General features: G+C 42.0%; 3 protein-coding genes across 7 annotated transcripts; all 3 read right to left on the bottom strand.

Annotated features, from left to right (window-relative positions):
* Positions 1 to 205: 205 nt before the first annotated feature.
* mrps34 (mitochondrial ribosomal protein S34) lies at positions 206 to 2,367 on the bottom strand. 3 transcript variants are annotated; one of them, XM_065964329.1, is made up of 4 exons: positions 2,253 to 2,367; positions 942 to 1,302; positions 751 to 793; positions 206 to 667 (listed from the first exon to the last, which is right to left on the bottom strand). In XM_065964329.1, exons 2-4 carry the CDS (start codon positions 1,257 to 1,259, stop codon positions 369 to 371), a joined length of 660 nt encoding a protein of 219 aa, XP_065820401.1. In that variant the 5' UTR covers positions 1,260 to 1,302; positions 2,253 to 2,367; the 3' UTR covers positions 206 to 368. The 3 variants fall into 3 exon arrangements, with proteins under 3 accessions (XP_065820401.1, XP_065820402.1, XP_065820403.1); XM_065964330.1 differs by having other exon boundaries at positions 942 to 1,299; positions 2,253 to 2,356; XM_065964331.1 differs by having other exon boundaries at positions 942 to 1,291; positions 2,253 to 2,330.
* Positions 2,368 to 2,803: 436 nt separating this feature from the next.
* spsb3a (splA/ryanodine receptor domain and SOCS box containing 3a) lies at positions 2,804 to 9,382 on the bottom strand. Of its 3 annotated transcripts, none has more exons than XM_065964869.1 (7): positions 8,846 to 9,382; positions 7,629 to 7,839; positions 7,043 to 7,223; positions 6,684 to 6,871; positions 6,456 to 6,558; positions 6,240 to 6,365; positions 2,804 to 5,661 (listed from the first exon to the last, which is right to left on the bottom strand). In XM_065964869.1, exons 2-7 carry the CDS (start codon positions 7,752 to 7,754, stop codon positions 5,279 to 5,281), a joined length of 1,107 nt encoding a protein of 368 aa, XP_065820941.1. In that variant the 5' UTR covers positions 7,755 to 7,839; positions 8,846 to 9,382; the 3' UTR covers positions 2,804 to 5,278. The 3 variants fall into 3 exon arrangements, with proteins under 3 accessions (XP_065820941.1, XP_020508897.1, XP_065820942.1); XM_020653241.3 differs by having other exon boundaries at positions 7,629 to 7,842; positions 8,846 to 9,374; XM_065964870.1 differs by having other exon boundaries at positions 7,709 to 7,842; positions 8,846 to 8,861.
* A 775-nt stretch (positions 9,383 to 10,157) lies between these two features.
* On the bottom strand, positions 10,158 to 17,033 carry atp6v0ca (ATPase H+ transporting V0 subunit ca). Its single transcript, XM_020653229.3, has 3 exons — positions 16,784 to 17,033; positions 13,194 to 13,377; positions 10,158 to 11,326 (listed from the first exon to the last, which is right to left on the bottom strand). Exons 1-3 carry the CDS (start codon positions 16,857 to 16,859, stop codon positions 11,122 to 11,124), a joined length of 465 nt encoding a protein of 154 aa, XP_020508885.2. The 5' UTR covers positions 16,860 to 17,033; the 3' UTR covers positions 10,158 to 11,121.
* Between the last annotated feature and the right edge of the window lie 2,045 nt (positions 17,034 to 19,078).

The following is a 19,078-nucleotide window of genomic DNA, read 5'->3' as shown; positions in this document are numbered from 1 at the left end:
ACGATGCTCTCACCTGTGCGATAACTCCTGAGATAAAAACACTTGAAATAAACCGTTAGACTCATTTCTTTTTGTATCGATTGCTTCTGAAGTATCGAATGCGAGAGCGACATCTTCTTACAATTTGTGGTACGTGTGTAACAACATTAAAGAGATTCTGATTCTGAAGGTGTATGAAGCGCTCTGTAAGAATAAAAGCATCAGCTGTGTTTAAACTCAGATTTAATATGAACAACATCAAACATATGACACCAAGAGAGGCCTGCTTTGGATGAACAGCATTAGGAGTCGAGGTTTTTGCAGGACTTTAAGGTGAGGGTCTGCAGTGTGTTTGGTCCAAATAGTCCAGAATGAGGGACCCTTTGTCTTCAGACTGCCGTCCCCTGTGAGCTCTGCCCATCCTGTTCCTGCCTCTGGAAATAGTCTTTGTTGAGCACGACGTCCCTCTTTAGCGGCAGCGCGGGCTCCTTGCTCACCACGCTGCCTCTCTCTTTCTTGTGCTGGGCGAGCATCATGGCGCGGAGCAGAGGAGGGAACGCGACGTAACGCACAGGCGGCTCAGGGAGCGGCTCAAAGTCCTTAAACTGCTGCTCCATGTGTTTGGGGATCAGACGCCAGTCGTGGTACATCACCTTGTCCACCTCCTTGGCCTCGTTCTCCTGTCTACCTGTAGACACAACATTAAACACGGTCACTACATGCGGATTGTTTATGGAATCATTATTATTAACTACAACTGTCCAGACTTACCCTTGTAGGTGAGGACCCCCCAGGCTTTGCCATGATCCATGTTCTAGAAAATAAATATCAGATGTGATGTTGTGAAAGGTATCTCATCACACTTCATTCAAATCTAAGTTTCTTTGTTTGCTTTATTAGTTTCTACACTTCGACCTGACACATTGTGGCATCATAGAGCATTAATGTGGCCTCGCTCTCACCTCAGCCGTGTAGTCCACCTTGACTTTGGTGACCTGCCAGTAGCTGGGCTCCGAGTGATCCTCCAGCCACGACTTGCGGGTGAAAAGACGACCCACTCCGAACATCCTCATGCTCGCCAGCAGGGAGAAGAGGCGGCTCTCCTTGCGGACGTCCTGCCACGCCAGCACGGGCAGCATCTTCCCCGTGAGAGGCCGCTTCATGGTCTCGTAGTCCAGGGCGTACTTCTGGGACTCCTTCGGCCGGGACTTGAGCTCTCGGTACGCCCGGATCTTCCGAGCCATCTCTGCGATGAGGCGAAGTCGCTTTTTCTTCACCATGACGGTGCGATGTTCAGCCGCTGATCCTCCTGCTGATAAACTGCTGTCGGTGTTTATCATGTACGAGAGAAAAGTGACCAATAAGCTCCTTACATAAAACAGTCAGCATGATTGTTAGAGCATCGTTAGAGGAGAGCCATGAACGTGTCACAGCCCTGATATATAAAGAGGATAAACATCTTCATCATGTCACTACTCCTATTTGACCCTATTTAAATACATAATCATGGAAGACTCTTTCTCTTTCCTTATATAAATAAAATCAAAGAGAGTCCATTTAAATGTTTACAGAAATACTAATAAGTGTTTCATGCTGTAATCAATAGATAAACTTTTGGGGCTTGTAAGGGAGAAACTTTTTGGTTTGATTTAGAAAATACCTTTTAGAAAAATGTTGGGAGATTTGTAAACAAGCTAGGGATACATAAGAAAACATGGTAGAATGTAATTTGAATTAAATGTGTCCCTTACATCTCTCTGGACTGAACTTTTGGTAGGCTGATTAGAGGCCAGGCTGCTTCAGCTGCTCTCAAAGAAATTAAACCAAAAATGTGCCTAACAGGAAGCTCCAACAGAAAACAATAAATGTAAAAAGAATAATTAATAATTTATTTTAAATAAATTAAATTAAAAACCTAATAAATGTCAATGTGTATCTTCCCAATAAGCAGAGCTCTCCTGATGTTGTTTTGTTTGTTTGTTTTTTTCATATTTGTTGTTGTTTGATTTCTAATGTTTATACTTTTATACTGTACGGGCAGATATATTAATAATGTCTGTAAATACATGTGAATTAATTTGATTGACATGTTCACATATTTTCATTTCGATCTCTTAATTTAAAAAAATAAAATACATTTAATAAAGTAAAACACGCTCACCGGAGCCTGTTAAACCGTTTTTAAAAACATTTCCGTACATCGTCACAAACTGTCAGGTTTTATTAACTCTCTCTGATCAACATTATAATGCATTAAATAAATAAAAAAATACCTAAATAATGGTTTTTCGGCTGCAGTACGAGTCCAGATGACCTCCGCAAGCAAGGCACACAACTTCCGCTCACTTGGTCCGACCGGAAAGAGTTCCGTGTGAAGCAGCCGGTGGACTTGGTTCCGCATGAAATACAGTCACATGTAGCACTTTCAAATAAAAGCCTCACTGTAACCTAGTTATTAAATACGAATAAACACTAACACCCTTCATGATTTCTACTCTATTATAAACCAAATGAGCATCTCATTATTTGGTAAGATTATTAGCCTTTGTTATGATTTCTTTTTCTAAAAAACAACCGGTGACTGACCTGCTCTAAACCATAACCCCTTTATATTTTTGATCTCATGATGGATAAAATTGATGTGTTAAGATTTAGTTGCTTATTTCACTCAGACTTTACATGACAGCTCTCTACAATGTTTTGAATTATGACTGCAGTACCTATTTTAAACACTAGGTGCCAGAGGTACATATTTCTCCTTAAAGTTACCTGGAGACAAGGCAAACTTGGAAGTCAGGTCTGTAAATAAACAGGAAGTCCTTGGTGCATACGTAGCATTCATTTTATTTCCAGCTGAAACATGCTGATACAGAAAAAGGCGAGTAAAGGTCTTTACATACATACAGTATTATTAGTAAGACGCGGTATAGAAGAAACACTTAGAACTTTCTTATTTACAGTAACACAGTAAGAAAAAGTGCTTGGATGCATCAATGTGAAGACTGTGAGATAAGACAAATAATATATCTGCTGACGTAGAGCCCACCGCTCGGTGGTTACATTTCTTATAAATGGGACAATAAGCGTGTCATGACTAATGGTCCTCTGAACCGCCACCCGTGTGTCAGTGCGTCCACGATAACAGCCTGAAAGACCGTCCCTTCATCACATAAGATGCTTGTATTGCATAGTACCTGAAGCCTTGTTTACATCTCCTTAAACCTCGAGGAGTGAACATTATGAGGCAGCACACTGTGGATAAAACACTATTTAACACTTATACTGTTATATATATTTTTATACTCCAGAAAACTAAATATTATTTACAAATGGGACCCAGAGGAAATGTTTCCACACCGTAGTTATTTATAATCTGTTCATACTGAAGTGATCGTCACATCAGGCTGCAGAATGTTTGGATATCAAAGGAATGAAGTTTTCTTTAAGTCCTCCCTCTGGGCCAAGAGGGGAAACACTTTGAACACAACAAGATTCAAAATCGAGTGTGACCGTGAGAGTAACATGAGGAGGAGTTGGGGAAGGAACAAGGCTGTGAAACCCCCAACAGGAGAACAGATCAGTAAAAAGGTGAAACACTCAAACTGCTCAAAGTCTCTTATTTTGTAAGTCAAAGAAAGTCACTTTTTAAAAACGTCCTTAAAACAACGATGAGGTGTAACAGCGATGACTTCATGTGCAACAGTCTCTTCTGAGTAACATCTCTCAGGATCAGATCTTAAAATCCTCTGCACACTGTGCACGTCTGTTTGAAAGAACAGGAAGCCCAGAGTTTCTACAAACATGTCGCATCGTGTCCGGCCTGCTGTCGTCACATGATGCGACTTTCACCTTTTTTTTCTTAAAGTTTTAAATAAATTTGTCGATCCTGGTTATTATTGAATAAAAAACGAATATTTCCTTTGGAGGTCAACATACTATAAAGTACATTCAGATGAACTTCTAATATTTCTATTTTGATCCCTCTGAAAGTTATCGATAGTCGAGCTCTTTAGAGCTGTGGACTGTCGAAAAGATTTTAAAAAAGAATACTCTGATGGTGTTTTCACACATGCACTAAACTCCTGAAAAATTCCAGAAATGTTCGGGGTGAGCTGCTGATGACAACGCAAACAGACAAATTCTTCACCACAACCCGGTACACGTTCTGTGTGAAGTCAGGGTGAAGCAGCAGGAAATCTTCAGGAAATTGAGGGTGACCATGTTTTAAACTACATGACCTAAACGATCTTCTGGCACGTAGTGAACCTGCTTCATGCGGTCAATACGTCTAATTACACAAAGCATCGATATAAAGGAAGAAATGCCATTGGACGCTGCTGCTTCGTGCCATTGGACGCTGCTGCTGCTTCGTCCACCGTTTCTTTTATTTTTAAGGGTTTATTTATTTATTTATTTATTTACGCCTTTATTGAGAGACAAGACCGTGGATAGAGGCGACACAGCGGAGAGAGTGGGGAACCCACAAGTTGGATTCGAATCCCAGACCAGACGCCTGGAGGACTACCACCCCATACATGGAGCGCTAACCACTAGGCTCCCGGCGCCCACTTTTTTATGTCGTGTCCTGCCTCCTGAGACGTCCCTCCCCATCAGACAGAGAAATCTCCCCCTGTGACGTGCATGTGTGAACAAGTAACTCAAGTAACTCAAGGGGCCGCCTGGTGGACATTTTGTAGAATTTTTCAGGAGTGCATGTGTGAAAAAGGTTTATGACTTTGGTCTCATGGTATAGAGCGTCCCTCTGATTTTCACTTTGGCAAGGTAACAAAAAAAAACTGTAGACACCAGTTAAAAGTAACATAACTCCGTAACGACATGATAGCATTTAGGATGAGAACATTATACGTGACTTGCATACATGATGAAAACACTGAAAATATAAAGTCTCTTAGTCTTGAATCCCCCTTTTTTTTTTTTGCAAATAAACCGTGATGACCACCAAAATGTGGCCATGCTTGACTTCAGTGTTGCACTGTACTGATCCCCAAACACACATGGCAACAAGTAATGCTATATAACCAACAGCACGTGTTGGACTTATTACTTGAGCTGCTTCGGATACTGATGAGCATGAGGACGTTTGGATGTCATGAAGATCACAGTAAAAACGTGCCGTCACAGTTTTGCACTTACGTACCACTCTGACCCTGTTGGTTCTTTCTTCACTACAGGATAACGTTGACGTTGGGAAAGCTTGAGGCAGGTAGGAAACACTCGATTAGATGCCACTTGTAACATCTGCCAGTGTTTAAGAGGAGGTAGGGTCCACGCCGTCCACTCATGTCCAGCGACATCTCTTCCTCTGACAGGCTTCAGGGTCCGACGTGCAGCCCTCCGAGTCGCTCTCAGAGGACGACGGTCCAGCCAGTGGGGGGGCGTGAGAGCGTGACGACCCATCGGGGCTTTCCTCTGTGGCGCCGCTGTTAAGACTGAGCACCCAGCCCAGTTTGTTGTGGAGCAGCTGACGAAGGCCCGGCGGCAGTGGCAGCACGTCCAGGGTGTCTATGCAGTCGGGCATCAGCTGGCGTAGACGAGCGCAGCAGAGGTAGAGCAGGGAGGTGGGCGCGGAGCACGACCTGATCACCTTCATGCTGCTCTTCGCTGCTGTGGAGCACGCCATCGGATAAAACCTCTTATTCTGGAGCTCTGTGGCTGCAACACCTGGATCAGTGAAAAACATTTGTGTTCATGTTCAGTTTGTTGTGATACCAGAATTTTAAACTTTGATATGATACTGGTAAAAATCAAACAATAGGGATACATGTTTCAACACTAAGGCAACTAAAAAGTAAAAGTTCTATGCATCCAATATTGTCTCTTTTTTTGTTGTTGAAGTTTTTTGTTGATTAATTCCTCTTCTATGCACCCGTCTTATGAAGCAGATGTAGGTTTTCTTAAAGCTTTGGTATCTTAGATACTATCCAGAAAGAGAAGCTCAAATGTATTCTAACATCTCCCCGCTTTGTTCCAGGATGCAAAAACATTGAACCATGAAAACTTGGAGAGACATCAGGCAACAATTCATGTTAAAAAAATCAAAATGATCATTTGGTTTTGGTAATGTTAGACAACAGCTAATGTTGGGATTCACTTCTTTCTTAACGACACTGTTTGGTAGCGATACACAATAAGAGAGGTCAAGGAGTAAATTACCAGCTAAGGTTCTGTGTTACTCAGTTATCTATGACAACATTCAACCAATTTCTAACATTTGAAAATGACAATTATTCATTTCTTACCTATGCACTTGCGATTCTTAAAGAAGGTTAGAGTGCCGTGCCACGTGTCCAGGTGGACTCCAATGATGGACCCCTGTCCAAACCGAGACGAGAAGTTCATCTTGTCTCCTTTATGATGCAACAAGCCTGAAAAAAGGAAGATAATCAAAGAAGTGTAACTGATACAAGTGCTGCAGAGAGGAGCTGCTGCTTCATGAGGACAGCTGATAGTCTTACCAGTGTAAGAAAGACCCCAGCTGTCTGTGTCTTTCCCCAACAGGCTGCAGAACGTGTGTCTGTATTTGTCCAGATTGACATCAGAAGTCCCGATGCCGACCATCTGCAGAGAAACAACGGTTAAACTCAGCATGACTTTAAAAAAAAAATCCTCTACCTTTGGATTTCTTTGGATAAAAACAAACATAAGAGTAGGGGGATGTTTAGCAGTAAAGTGTAGAGGTATACCATGTCTGTTCCGTACACTGGAGACGTCATCTTGATCTCCCAGAAGTGCTGCCCTTCAGCCAGCTCCTTGGAGCCGCGGATTGCCGCCGTGCCGCAGCTGTACTCCGAGTGGAAGTTCACTTTGCGATTGTCGCAGCTCACCATTGTTGCTGTCGATCGGCTGTTTGCATCCCAAACCCAGTCGAACTCTGACACATTGGACATCATGAGTTTACTCGTTGCTTTTAATACAATAAGTTAAATCTCAACATGCATATTCCTTAAAATGTGTCTTCTGAATGCACAAATCTGAGCTGGATAAAAGGTCAAATGATTTACTACATAACATATTAAATCACGACGTGTGGGTAGTGCTGTACCTTGGTCGTCCTCGCCACAGTGGCAGTCTCTGACTTGGTGGAAACCTCGCAGACGAGGGTTGTAGTTGGTCTCAGCCTGAGAATCGCAGCCGCAGTACGACTCTCCGGTGACAGGCACTGCGCTGGCCACCGGAGGGACCATCACTGCTGAGAAGTCGGCCTCAGAATCTGAATCACTGTTCTGGGGTGACCAACACAAAACAAAAAGAGTTCGTTCAAACATCAGCAGGAGTGTTTATGTAACCACACAGTACTGGTTGAGATGTTTTCTGTCCTCACTGAGGGACAGGGAAAAATACAGACATTCCTCCCTGCGGGAAAAAAGATTAGTTCTGTTACAAAGCATGCACTGAAACATTAGCTCCAGACATCTGCATCAACAATGACACAGTGTTTATAAAGGCTGCAGGTCAATTAGAGGCTTTAAGTTTGACAAGGACCCCTTATGTGAACTTTGTTTTTACATGAGGACACATCCTATCTCTCCTGCACGGAGTGTAAACAAGGGGAATCATTTAGAACAAACTCATACGTCTGCCTACATCATATGTGGCCTTTCAGTCCAGGTGACACCCACAGCCCTTACCTCTAAGCGCTCATAGCCCCATTCTTCACTTTCAGAAGCCAACACAAGCGCCCGAGCATCAGCATCCCGCCGTATCTCACCCCAAACATATCTCCAAGCACGACTGTTCCTGCTCCGCCTGGACATAACAACAGGGAGGTCTGCCCAGAAGAAGAGTCCACCGGTCAGTTCAGGTTCAGTCCAGAGGCCAAGACGACCTGCATCAGTCCAGCTGCTGGAATACAAGATGACAACATGATCGTTGCTGCTGGTTTTCATAGCTATCACACACAGATCTTTGGATACTCCAGGCTGGCTGTGCTGATTTGAAGGGGTCATTGCATGGCTAAAATGTGAACTCACACAATCATATAAAGAGCAAAGTGCATCTTAGGATTCATGCAAGATCAAAACATCTTTATTTTACACAGTCAAGTTACAACAGCTGATGTGTTTCTACCCACTGAGGTCAGTGTCTGGGCCTTTGTAGGATCTTAGTCGGTAAGCATGTAGTACCTGTTTCTGAGTCTCAGAAGGTCAAGGTCTGTGTGTTTACGCAAAACAAAGAGACTGAATTGAGAAATATTCTATAATCACATCTTAAAATGACTTGAATCCTTTTTCAGTCTTTGAAACTGTTGGAAAAAATGAGTGCATCGAGACTGTCTAGATTTATATTAATTTAAGCCCTCCAATTTTATTTTAATTAATTAATTTTGGTTGTTATATTTTTTAATTAGTCATCTAAATATTCTGCTTATTATTTATGAAATGTTCACCAGTTTAAAACGAACACGTTATCTGAACCAGCTCAGTAAATGATAATTACATGTGATCAGTCTGGACACAGTCTACACTTCACTGTCATCATCGGCAGGTACATTATTATCATTTTTTGCACAGGTGAGGCTGTTTTACCTACAACCGCTGGTTAGCCTCCCATCCGAGCTAGCATAGCACGCTAACGCTAGCTACAGAGTTAGCATTCAGCCGCTGGACCGTGAATGATAAAACCAAACAGGTGGTAACAAGGTCAGAGGCATCGCAATTAAAGCCGATTTACCCGAACATTTGTTAGAATCCCCTTTTACTACCGTGAATGTACTGTTTTACACCGGGTAGTTAGAAAAATATGCATGAAGTTGACAGATGATGCACATCTAGCTTCCTAGCATAAACAAGCTAGTTAGCTAGCTCCGTTAGCAGCCCTGAGTTAAAAACACGATTTAAACGTGTACCTGCTGCTCGGTCACAAGGAGCATCCACTGAAAATCACCGACAACACGGAGACGACGATCCCCCGAGACACGTTTTCATTAAATAGATGATTTAGAAGAGGTAAACGAGCAGCTAGCCGAGCTTCTCTTTTCCTCTGACCTACTTTACATGAACTCTGAGCGTAAACAATAACAGAGACCAGCTCACTCAGGCAGCGACTCTCAACACCGAGCCTGCAAAACTCATCAAGAAAATCTAGTTTTTATGATCAGTCAGTCAAAATGTATCCATACAGCACTTTTCATACAAATCAAATTAAATTCAATACAATACAAAACAATAAAAGGTAAATAGAACAACTTTAAAGGACCAATCAATAAGATGTGTAGTGAGTGAAGCTGACGTTTTGGACGCCCCTCGGTTTGCCAGATATGAGAGCAGTTATCAGGTCAACAGGTGTTGCAGTGATGGAAGCGGGCAAGAGAAGTGGTTCAGATAGAAGTGATTGTACCCGACCTAAAAAGCCTCTGCATGTTTCTAATAAGCTCCACGAGCAGAAACGTGCTCAAACTAGGATCAATATTGGAGATGCTTTTGAAAAATGGAGAGAGGTTAGAACACAGAAAGGATTACAGGCTGATGCAGAGCTGGATAAACACTGAAGCTTCAGAGTCCACCACATGGCAACCTGCGTGAGCATCGACTCTAGAGAGGAGGGGGCAGGAGGAGACGGCTCTCTCTCTGATTTTGAATACTGCAGTATTCATTTTAAACACTAGGTGTCAGAGTTACTTATTGGGAATCTTCGGCTTGCTGCTGTTGTCTGTCTGTGTGGTTGCTGCAGGAGGTCCTGGCTGGAGGCTCATTGGGAGGATCAGCTGAACCTGGGATCTGCTGGTTCCCCTCCTTCACGCTCTGGTTACTCTGGACTTACCCAATAAGTGCTCATTACCTCTAAGAAAACAACAACAAAGTCCCCTCATGATATTAGTTTAAATATCTCTCTGTGAGGTGTAACTTGTAAAAATATATGACTAACCTTGCTGTGGGGGCCAGAGGTCCTCTCCCAGTAATTTTTTGTTTAATTAATCTCTATTTTTAATCTTCCCTACTTTACATCCAATCCGAGTATTCTTTATTAAAACTGCTAAATTTCCCTTGTTTGTTATATTATATAGACTTGTGCAAAAAGATAGTACCTGCCCACCTTTAACTGTACCTACAGTAAGAAAAACACTGCATGGCCGTGCTTGTGAAGTGAAGAAGCGTCTTCATGTTTTGGATTCTCGTCTTGTAAATGTCAGAGCAACAAGAAAAAGTCTCGACACGATGTTCTGGAGGAGGTTGAGTTTTATTTGGAAATCTGACAGGCATGGCTGAACAGTGAGCTCTCACCTTCAAAACAAACAAACAGAAACTCAAGACAGCAGCACTACAGGTAAACGATACTAGTGTTTGAGAATGTCATATTAAACATAAACCCACTCACACACACTCAGGTCCTTCACACACACCACACACACACACACACACACACTGTCAACCCCATGTCAACATGTGGACATCCTCCATTAATAATCACACTACATCCAGAGGAATTCCAAGCACTTTGAACAATTACCCACAGTGCAATTAACTAACTATACACAGATAATTTATATATTTTGATGTATATAGGGTATTCCATAAACAGTATTATTCCATTTAGACAGTTTCATTAAGTCATAATCTTCAACTTTCCATAAATAGTTAAATAAAAATTACGTCTCGTCAGCTCCTCATCGCCATGATTCAAAAATGGTCCCCGAACAGAACATGAAAAAATAAAACACTAATGTGCACGATTTTTCAGCAGTTTCAAACTGAGAACGATCAAAACCACCAACGGAAAACAAAAACCAGAAGAGGAGGGGGATGGGCTGGGGGGTAAACGTTGATATTAACACTCACAGCACAGACTGGTTACTACATTTACAGGGGGTGGAGGGACTCTGGATCACTGTACAGGTTAAGATCAGACAACAAATCAAGCAGACTGTCCACACATCATCCCACAACAACCACTACATCTTCATGCCCGTTCTGTACGCACAACACCTGACACAACTGGATGGCTTTAAACAATATAGAAGGATCACATCTACCGAGGACACGGCTGTCAATCAGACCGCCAGCATGTTTCTGTTGCCATCCCGTCCTGTCAGAGCGTCGGGGTGTAATGGAAGTTGGTGAAAATCTCCTATTTGTTCTTGCTGCTTCGATGTGGAATGAATGAGATGGTGTTTGATGCACACACTTATTTTGTGGATAGGATGAGGGCCACGATGAGGCCGTAGAGCCCCAGCACCTCGGCAAAGATCAGGATCAAGATCATGCCCACGAAGAGCCGGGGCTGCTGGGCGGTGCCCCTCACACCAGCGTCACCCACTATGCCGATGGCGAACCCGGCCGCCAGACCGCTCAGGCCCACGCTCAGCCCAGCACCGAGGTGCAAGAAACTCCTGGTGGAGAGAATCGGAGAAAAGAGTCAAATCATTTCACAACCTGCATGATTCTGTGACATAATCTGGGAAACTGCTGCAGCACATGTTTGATTAAATACTTGGTTTTGATATTTGAGATGATTGACAGCACAGGGAGATACCATCAGCGTGCTCTGTATCGAATACGTGCCTCTAGAGAGGCCTACAGTCAGTGCATCATCGTGTCCTGGCAAATGAATGTTGAAACATACTGAGTGTACAGATGGACAGTAGAGAAGTAGATTATGATGCATGAGTGGTTTTCTGGGGCTCTTAGGAGGATGACTCTTTGTCCTTCAAGTGACGCTAATAAAGAACGTAATGACGTTAAACATTAGTCAAATATGTCCCAGTTTTAAAAGTTTATAAGTCTCTGAAAGCCGCCGGAAATCTGGCCTGAATAGTAAATATGCATTCATGATATCAAAATTAAATGTCTTAAAAAGCATCCACAAACTCTGATCTATAAACGTTGCTAACATTTCAAACCAGCCTCAATCTAAAATCAGCTCATTTAGCTGTTTGGACTTTTTTTCCCCAAGTCTGTGTGCGCCATGTTTTGATTGACATCTTGCTAGTTATGATTGGCATCTCCCTGGCAACACACAAAAAAATTGCCTCTTGATCCACCACACTGCATATTGCAACTGCTTGAGTAGTCGGAGACAAACCCAGAGAGGGAAGCCAAAGGCATCTTGAAATAAATCATCTGTGTGTTGAGATAAAAAAAATAAAAAACTTCAGCATCTATTCCATAAAATCACTACTTACATTCCTGTCCTCATCATTCTCTGAAAAATCTCTGAGATGCTCTCAAAGCTATGAATGAAAAGCTTAATGACGGCTCTGTAGTGTTAGCTTTTTCTGTGTTATAAGAAACATAAACTCCCACCAGGGATGCCCAACACCAGTCAAGAAAACGGATCAAGTGCTTGAATTAACTCCTGCAGCAGAAAATAGAAATCTGTAGTTACCTCATCAGCCACAATCGTTAATAATTAACTGAAGACAAATCTTAAAACACTTGATTAGCTACGTTTTCTCTCCACACAGACTTTCTTCTGCATGCAACCAAAGCTGTTATGTCATCAGTTACTTTTTCTCTGACCACAAATGAGAAGCGGAAAATTTTGTGAACCAGAATTTTTTTGTCAAGAAAATGCAGAGTAATGAGGAGAGAGGCAGGTAAAGAGGCAATAAGAAGAGCTACTGCAGCAAAACTTTCTGCCTTCTGCTTCCTTTTATTCTCAATGCAGAGCATCGCTACAGCAGGTTGTGGTAAGCCACTGTTTTGTTTACAATGTGAACAAAAACACCCGAGAGGACATAATTCCAGCAAACATGCTTATCATTACAACATCCTACAGCGTGTCATGCATCATTCTTTAAATATCTCGTAGTGTGTCCATGATCGAAATGAGAGAAATATGTCTGAAGTTTCTCCAAATGTTTGTGATTGAACCTTTTTCTTTAATCTGTTGAAGATAAGATAGGGCTCAGCCTAAGTGGACTCTCAGGAGAAAAACGGTTCATATGCAGCGTTAAGGAGTCTTTAACCATCTAGGAATTATTTTAGTTCATCATCCATCGAGCTCAGGACAGATGTTTCCTGAAGTTGATTAAAGGCCTGTGAGTGTTGGCCTTACACTCGTCTCTCTTTGGTTTCTTGATGCCTTTTGTAAAAGATTTAGCTAACACCTCTTAGCTTCTATTATTTCATTTTTTTTATTTGTGTGAATTAAGGTCTGTGTATGCATGTGCCCCAACCTATGAGGTGTACACGGTGTAGACAGTTTCCAGATAAGTGTGGATGTAAAAATGAGTGAAACGGTTGTATTCCTCTTACTTGTAAAGAGTGACTCTCTCAGAGATGTTGTTTGCGATCAGCACCGCCACCACCAGCCCGTAGATGGCGATGATACCAGCCATGACCACGGGGATGATGGACTTCATGATGAGCTCAGGCCTCATCACAGACATGGCGGCGATGCCCGTGCCGCTCTTCGCTGTCCCATACGCCGCTCCTAATGCTGAGGAGGAGAAGACAGGTTTCTTTTCATTCGTCTGTTCAATCATGTCATTGTTCTTCCTCTAAAAAAACATCAAACCAGACAAGATATGGATTCAGATGGAGCTGGGCGAGAGTGATTAATCCAGTCCATCGATTTTATATTTTAGAGCCTCGACATTCAGGCTGCAGACTAAAAGATGATCGGCTCTCTCTGCAAGTTAGTCATTTATCAAAAAAGAGACATGTACTTTCAAAGCAAATATATTCATCTACCTTAAAGAGACTCAACATAACTCTGGCCTCCTAAATACCTTCCTTTAAATTTGTATTTTTAGGCCTTTATTAGAGAGTAGGGACGGTGGTTAGCGTCTGAAATCAGGGACAGAGAGAGAGGGGAATGACACGCATCATAAATTACATTTTTATAGTTTCTTTTCTTGATGTTTGATACACCCGACCTGTTTTTTAATAACTACAGCCCCTTGGTTATCGCTCCCTCTGACTTTAATGTTGTTACTCTGATATTTAAATTGTGCAAACACTTGAGAACTAAAGTCTAAAACAACCATTGTGTGAATCTATAAATGTTTAGTTGCTGACGCCTCGTCAGAGAGGTGTTGATTGAACTACTTCATGAAGCCCGCTGTAAATATGAAACGGTTTATCACGTTACAATCCGCCGATGTTTCACCAACTAAACCACTTTACTTCTACATCCATTTTTGACTTGCACTACATCTCACTGAACAATGAGTAACAGGAAGCTCATCGTGTTCAGAGCTATTCTCTGTTACCTGGCAAACATCAGTCTGACAGACTGATTTCTGATTAGCACATTTAGCTGTGCAGAAACTATAAACAACTCTGAACACAGGATGTTTACCGTGGAGACCAGATGAGTAAACAAAAAAAACAGATATCAGATCCCATCACGCTGCTCTAAGGCCCCGTGTCCACCTGGTGCATGACAGACACTGCTTGGTTACTTTTTACTGCATGCTTTTTTTATTTTATTTTTTAGATTGTTTATATCCCGATCAGACAGCATTTCTGTTGCCAATGAGCCCAGGAGGAGGAGCCCAGTTTGAATGTTGTGTTTACAAGCTAAAACAAACATTTCCTCTGACTCCACCATTAAGACTGTTTTACTGCTCTGAACCAAGCTGCATTTACCGTTATATTCTGAGAGGTAAAGGCCACAAAGAGGAATCTCAGAAACATTCAGTAACGAATTTCTGATCCAGATGTGCGCTCTGCAGTTTTTGTTTTGTGTGAAAGTGCAGCATAACCCTTTGTCCCTACCCATTTCAAATATGCATAAAGTTCCTTGAGACACAGGACAGATAATGAAAGTTTGCAAGCCACATTTCCTTACAGTGGGTCTTCCGCTTTACAAAGATGTCAGTAATTAGATAATTATGAAGAAGTGTTCAGTGTTAAAGTTTCCTATTGCCTTAAACGTTGCATTGTTATTTCTGTCTCGTACGATTGTCACCTCGAGAAATTCTGGCCTGACTCATCTGTGAACAAACAAAAATCTGTTATGACACTTGAACAGCACCCAGCACAGAGATTTACTGAGGGACACTAAGCTCAAGATATACTACTGCCTACATGACTCTTTACACCAATACAGAATTAATTAAAGCAGAGCCTGACTGATACCAGATAAGTGAGATAAATGTGAGTTTACATATTAATATGATGCTACTTTTATAGTTAATCATCTGGAGACAACTGGAAATCTAGATTTCAGGACAGTATCCAGAGTTTCCCAAAGAAACTTGGTAGGATGTAAACTACGTCACAGTGGGGAGACAGGTTTGCATCTCTGGGTACCAAAGCAAAACTAAAAAGTGTCCTGAGCCCCAATTTATAGTTCTCAAAAGACTTACAATCTGGGCCAGGGTGAAGTTTAACAGTCGAATGTAATGACAGATGTCAATGTCGTCGCTCAGAGAGACAGAGGAGGTAAAAGTAGAGGCGTTTAAAAGATAACACATTGAGAAAATAGAAAAACTATGAGGTGTGTGTTGGGATATTTTAACACATCAGTGGATGGAAGTCCTCTGCCCTACATTCATATAAAACTATTTTAGATTTAATTACAGGTGCAAGAATTCACTTGGGTGTCTGCCACTCTGTAACCCAAACAAAGAGTTTCACGTTAATAGGAAGGAATAGAGTTGTCATGATAGCAGAATTTGATGTGATTCTAGTTAGAAATCACACTTCATTGATACCACAGCATCAAAAACAGAAGCCCTAGGCATCAAATAATGGGTACTTTCCTGTACACCGTCTAAATTACACGTATGATGTATTTCTTCATATGTGATTCATCCCTCTCCTCCACACATGTCTGATGAAATATATGTTGGTTTTTTGGCAATAAAGCGGAGAATGAATGAAAACACATGGAATCAAAAATATAGACAACCATAGAGGGGACTGAATCCATTTAAAATTGCTGGTACCTAAACATTGCCAATGAATCTGTGCAGTTTTGATATCGTGCAGGAGTTTGCCTGCAATTTCTGATATCTGAACACAGGGAATTACCAAATATTGCGTGCATTGAATGCATATATTTGAAGCAAGTGTCCATATCTTGATTACTACTTTGATTGTATTGAAGTTTATGATTCTGGTATCATGACACAAACCTTCTCGAGTCTGTCTCTGTAATGCATAAAATATAAAAATATAAGCCATGTGTTCTTGGATTATTGTATCCTGAAATGCAAAAAAAAAAAATGTACATGCACTGAGTAGCACGCCTTCAAAAAATTTAAAAATACTGAAATTACCTCCCGACAAGGAGAAATGTCCCTTTAACTCCCCATGCTGATGCTCAGGCCTTACTGTGGCCCTCCTGTTTTATGTGTCATTACAACCAAAAGCAATCACGCGATGGATTAAATCTCTGAATTTAGGTATTTTTATGATAATGACTAAAGATCTGGATGTTCCTGCGCTGTGAAATGACGTCATTTTGACAGATTAATGAGGATGTGACCTCGACGAGGGTCTGCGTCACTGACCAGCGGCTACAAGGGTTAAAAAGCTGTGATGTGACATGATATCAGCAGACTCATGTAGGATGTAGTTAGCTTTCATGTTAACAGTGAGGATGTGGTTAGTGGTCTGCAGAGTGATGTCGGGAGGAGGGGGGGGGACCTTCATCTCTCCCCCCCCTCCCCTCCCTCCTCCTTCTCTGCCCCGCATCCCTGGCAGGTGTGCGCGAGCCGTGACCGACTAACACCATCGGTCGTTCCTCCTAACACGGCCCCATCCCGCTTTGTTTCTCACAACGACACGAAAATACGAACGCAGGCTTAGCTAATAAGTCGTTAGCTTTGAAATAATGATGACAAAAGGCTTAAAGGCGGCGGGATGTCAGATGAAGGAGCTGCTGTAGTTACCGCTGAACACCATGGCCGCAGAGGCTCCCATCACAGCGAAGAAAGGCGAGTACTCGGGGCTCTCCTCGGACGACATTCTCGCACTCTTCTCGGGGCGATACAGCTACAAAGGCAGGGTAAATTATCTTCGTACTCGGACGTTGCCCCGTTTCCCACCGTCAGCGCCGGGCAGGCTAAATAAAACACTTAAGAAAAGTGGGCGACGACGTAGCTGCCAGGAAGATCACCGGTGTAGAGGAGGAAAATGGCGAAACGGAAAAAGTCAGATGATCGGGCAACTCGGACTGAACCATTTGTGAGGGGGCGCGGGGGGGCGGCCTCGCGTCACAAATACGCCTGGAAATCTTACCCACGTTGTTTACCACATCGCTGCATAAATTGTTGAAATTAGAATCGCTTGATATTAATTATGACATTGAGTTAATTCTTCAGCATTCTGTAACACCTCAAGTTTATTTTGCGGTGAGTGTGTGTGTATTGTGGTATGTTCTGCTGCAAGTGCAGTGACTGCAGTTGAACCGCTAGTGGGCGCTGCACGCTGATATAGCCTTTCTATAAATGGGTGTCAAATAGATATAGTCAAATTAACTATCATCTCTGTATTTGCTTTACATATTTAAAAATACTACAACTGATTTACCACAAGGCGAGGAAATGAATTATTAACCATGTGTAATTATTCTATTTTCCTCGTTAAATACCATGACAGGGAGAGGTTAAATAAAACATAACACACCCTGTAGCAGACAAACAAACTGAGATTGTCTTGAATGAATGACTCATACACACCCTTGTTTGAGTGCTTATAATATCAGCTAAGGACATTTCATTTCATGGTTCCCCTCATGTTTTGACGAACCTTTGGGTAGATTTCGTCCCCATATAACTTTACCCGATCATATTTTATTGATTGATTCATTAATTGATATCTTTATTTCCAACATGTTTATGAATACAAGAAGATCAATAATGCAATAAACAATAACAGTGTACACAAACAACAATAACAGCTAAGATATTCAACAAGAAGCAAACAGAACAAGTTGGAGCACAATCTCTCCTCTTTTACAAAAAATATGATTTATGTACAGTTTATTGATCAGTGTATTTTGTGCGTTGTTCGAGGTTATTTCCGCCCACAGCGTTTTAAGCACTTACTCCTCATTGTTTTCCGAGCACACAGATTTGACCTTTTTCACACTCTTAAATTACCTTTAATGTTTATTCCGCCCAGTGAGTCATTATTCAGTAAAAGTTTGTTAATACATCGTTTCTTTAGACTTGATATGAGGAAGGGTTTTATGAAAATAAAACCCACAAGGGGAAATTCTGTTTTTACACTCTGTAATCATGCAACGCACACATAGGCTGAAATATACACACAGGATCCTATGGACATGCACTAATGGAGAGATGTCAGAGTGACAGAGCGGCCCCCGGCAGGTGCTTAATGATCTATATCATTGAAAAAGATTATGTAATGGTAAATAGACTTGAGCTTTTATATTTCTTTTCTAGTCTTCTTACTCCTAAAAGCGCTTTTACACTGCAGGTCACACCTACACATTCACACACTGATGGTAGAGGCTGCTGAGTAAAGTGACCATCAGTATTAACTCATCCATTCATACACATTCACACACTGCAGACGAAGCAGCGGGAGCAACTCGGGGTCAAGGCCTAAGCCTATAGGTCACAAGTTAGCCCGTTTTTCCTCATGTTTCTACAGTGTTCCACCTCTCATTCTTCCACTCAAAATGATCATCTGCAACCATCCTTCATAGAGCGGCTGTGGCTCAGTGGGTAGAGTCGGCCATCTCTCAACAGGAAGGTCGGGGGTTTGATCCCCAGCTCCTGCAGCCACATGTCCACTGTGTTCTTGGGCAAGCCACTTAAACCCAAGTTGCTCCTGCTGCTTCGTCTGCAGTGTGTGAATGTGTATGAATGGATGAGTTAATACTGATGGACTCTTTACTCAGCAGCCTCTACCATCAGTGTGTGAATGTGTATGAATGGATGAGTTAATACTGATGGACTCTCTCACAGCAGCCTCTACCGCCAGTGTGTGAATGTGTAGGTGTGACCTGTGGTGTAAAAGCGCTTTGAGTAGTCAGAAGACTAGAAAATACATATACAAGCTCAAGTCCATTTACCATTTACAACGCTTCGACTTTAATGATGCTGCATCTGTGTTCTGCAGTTTCAAGGAGAAAGGAAACTACCGCTGGCATAACAGCTCAACAGGTAAACTCAGGCACAACCAGCAGCTCAGACACAGCACAGAACATTTAAATA

The sequence above is a fragment of the Labrus bergylta genome, chromosome 16, assembly GCF_963930695.1.
Source record: "Labrus bergylta chromosome 16, fLabBer1.1, whole genome shotgun sequence".
Classification (NCBI taxonomy): Eukaryota; Metazoa; Chordata; class Actinopteri; order Labriformes; family Labridae; genus Labrus; species Labrus bergylta.
The sequence above is the reverse complement of the archived record's forward strand: the minus strand, read 5'-3'. Positions and strand labels throughout refer to the sequence as shown.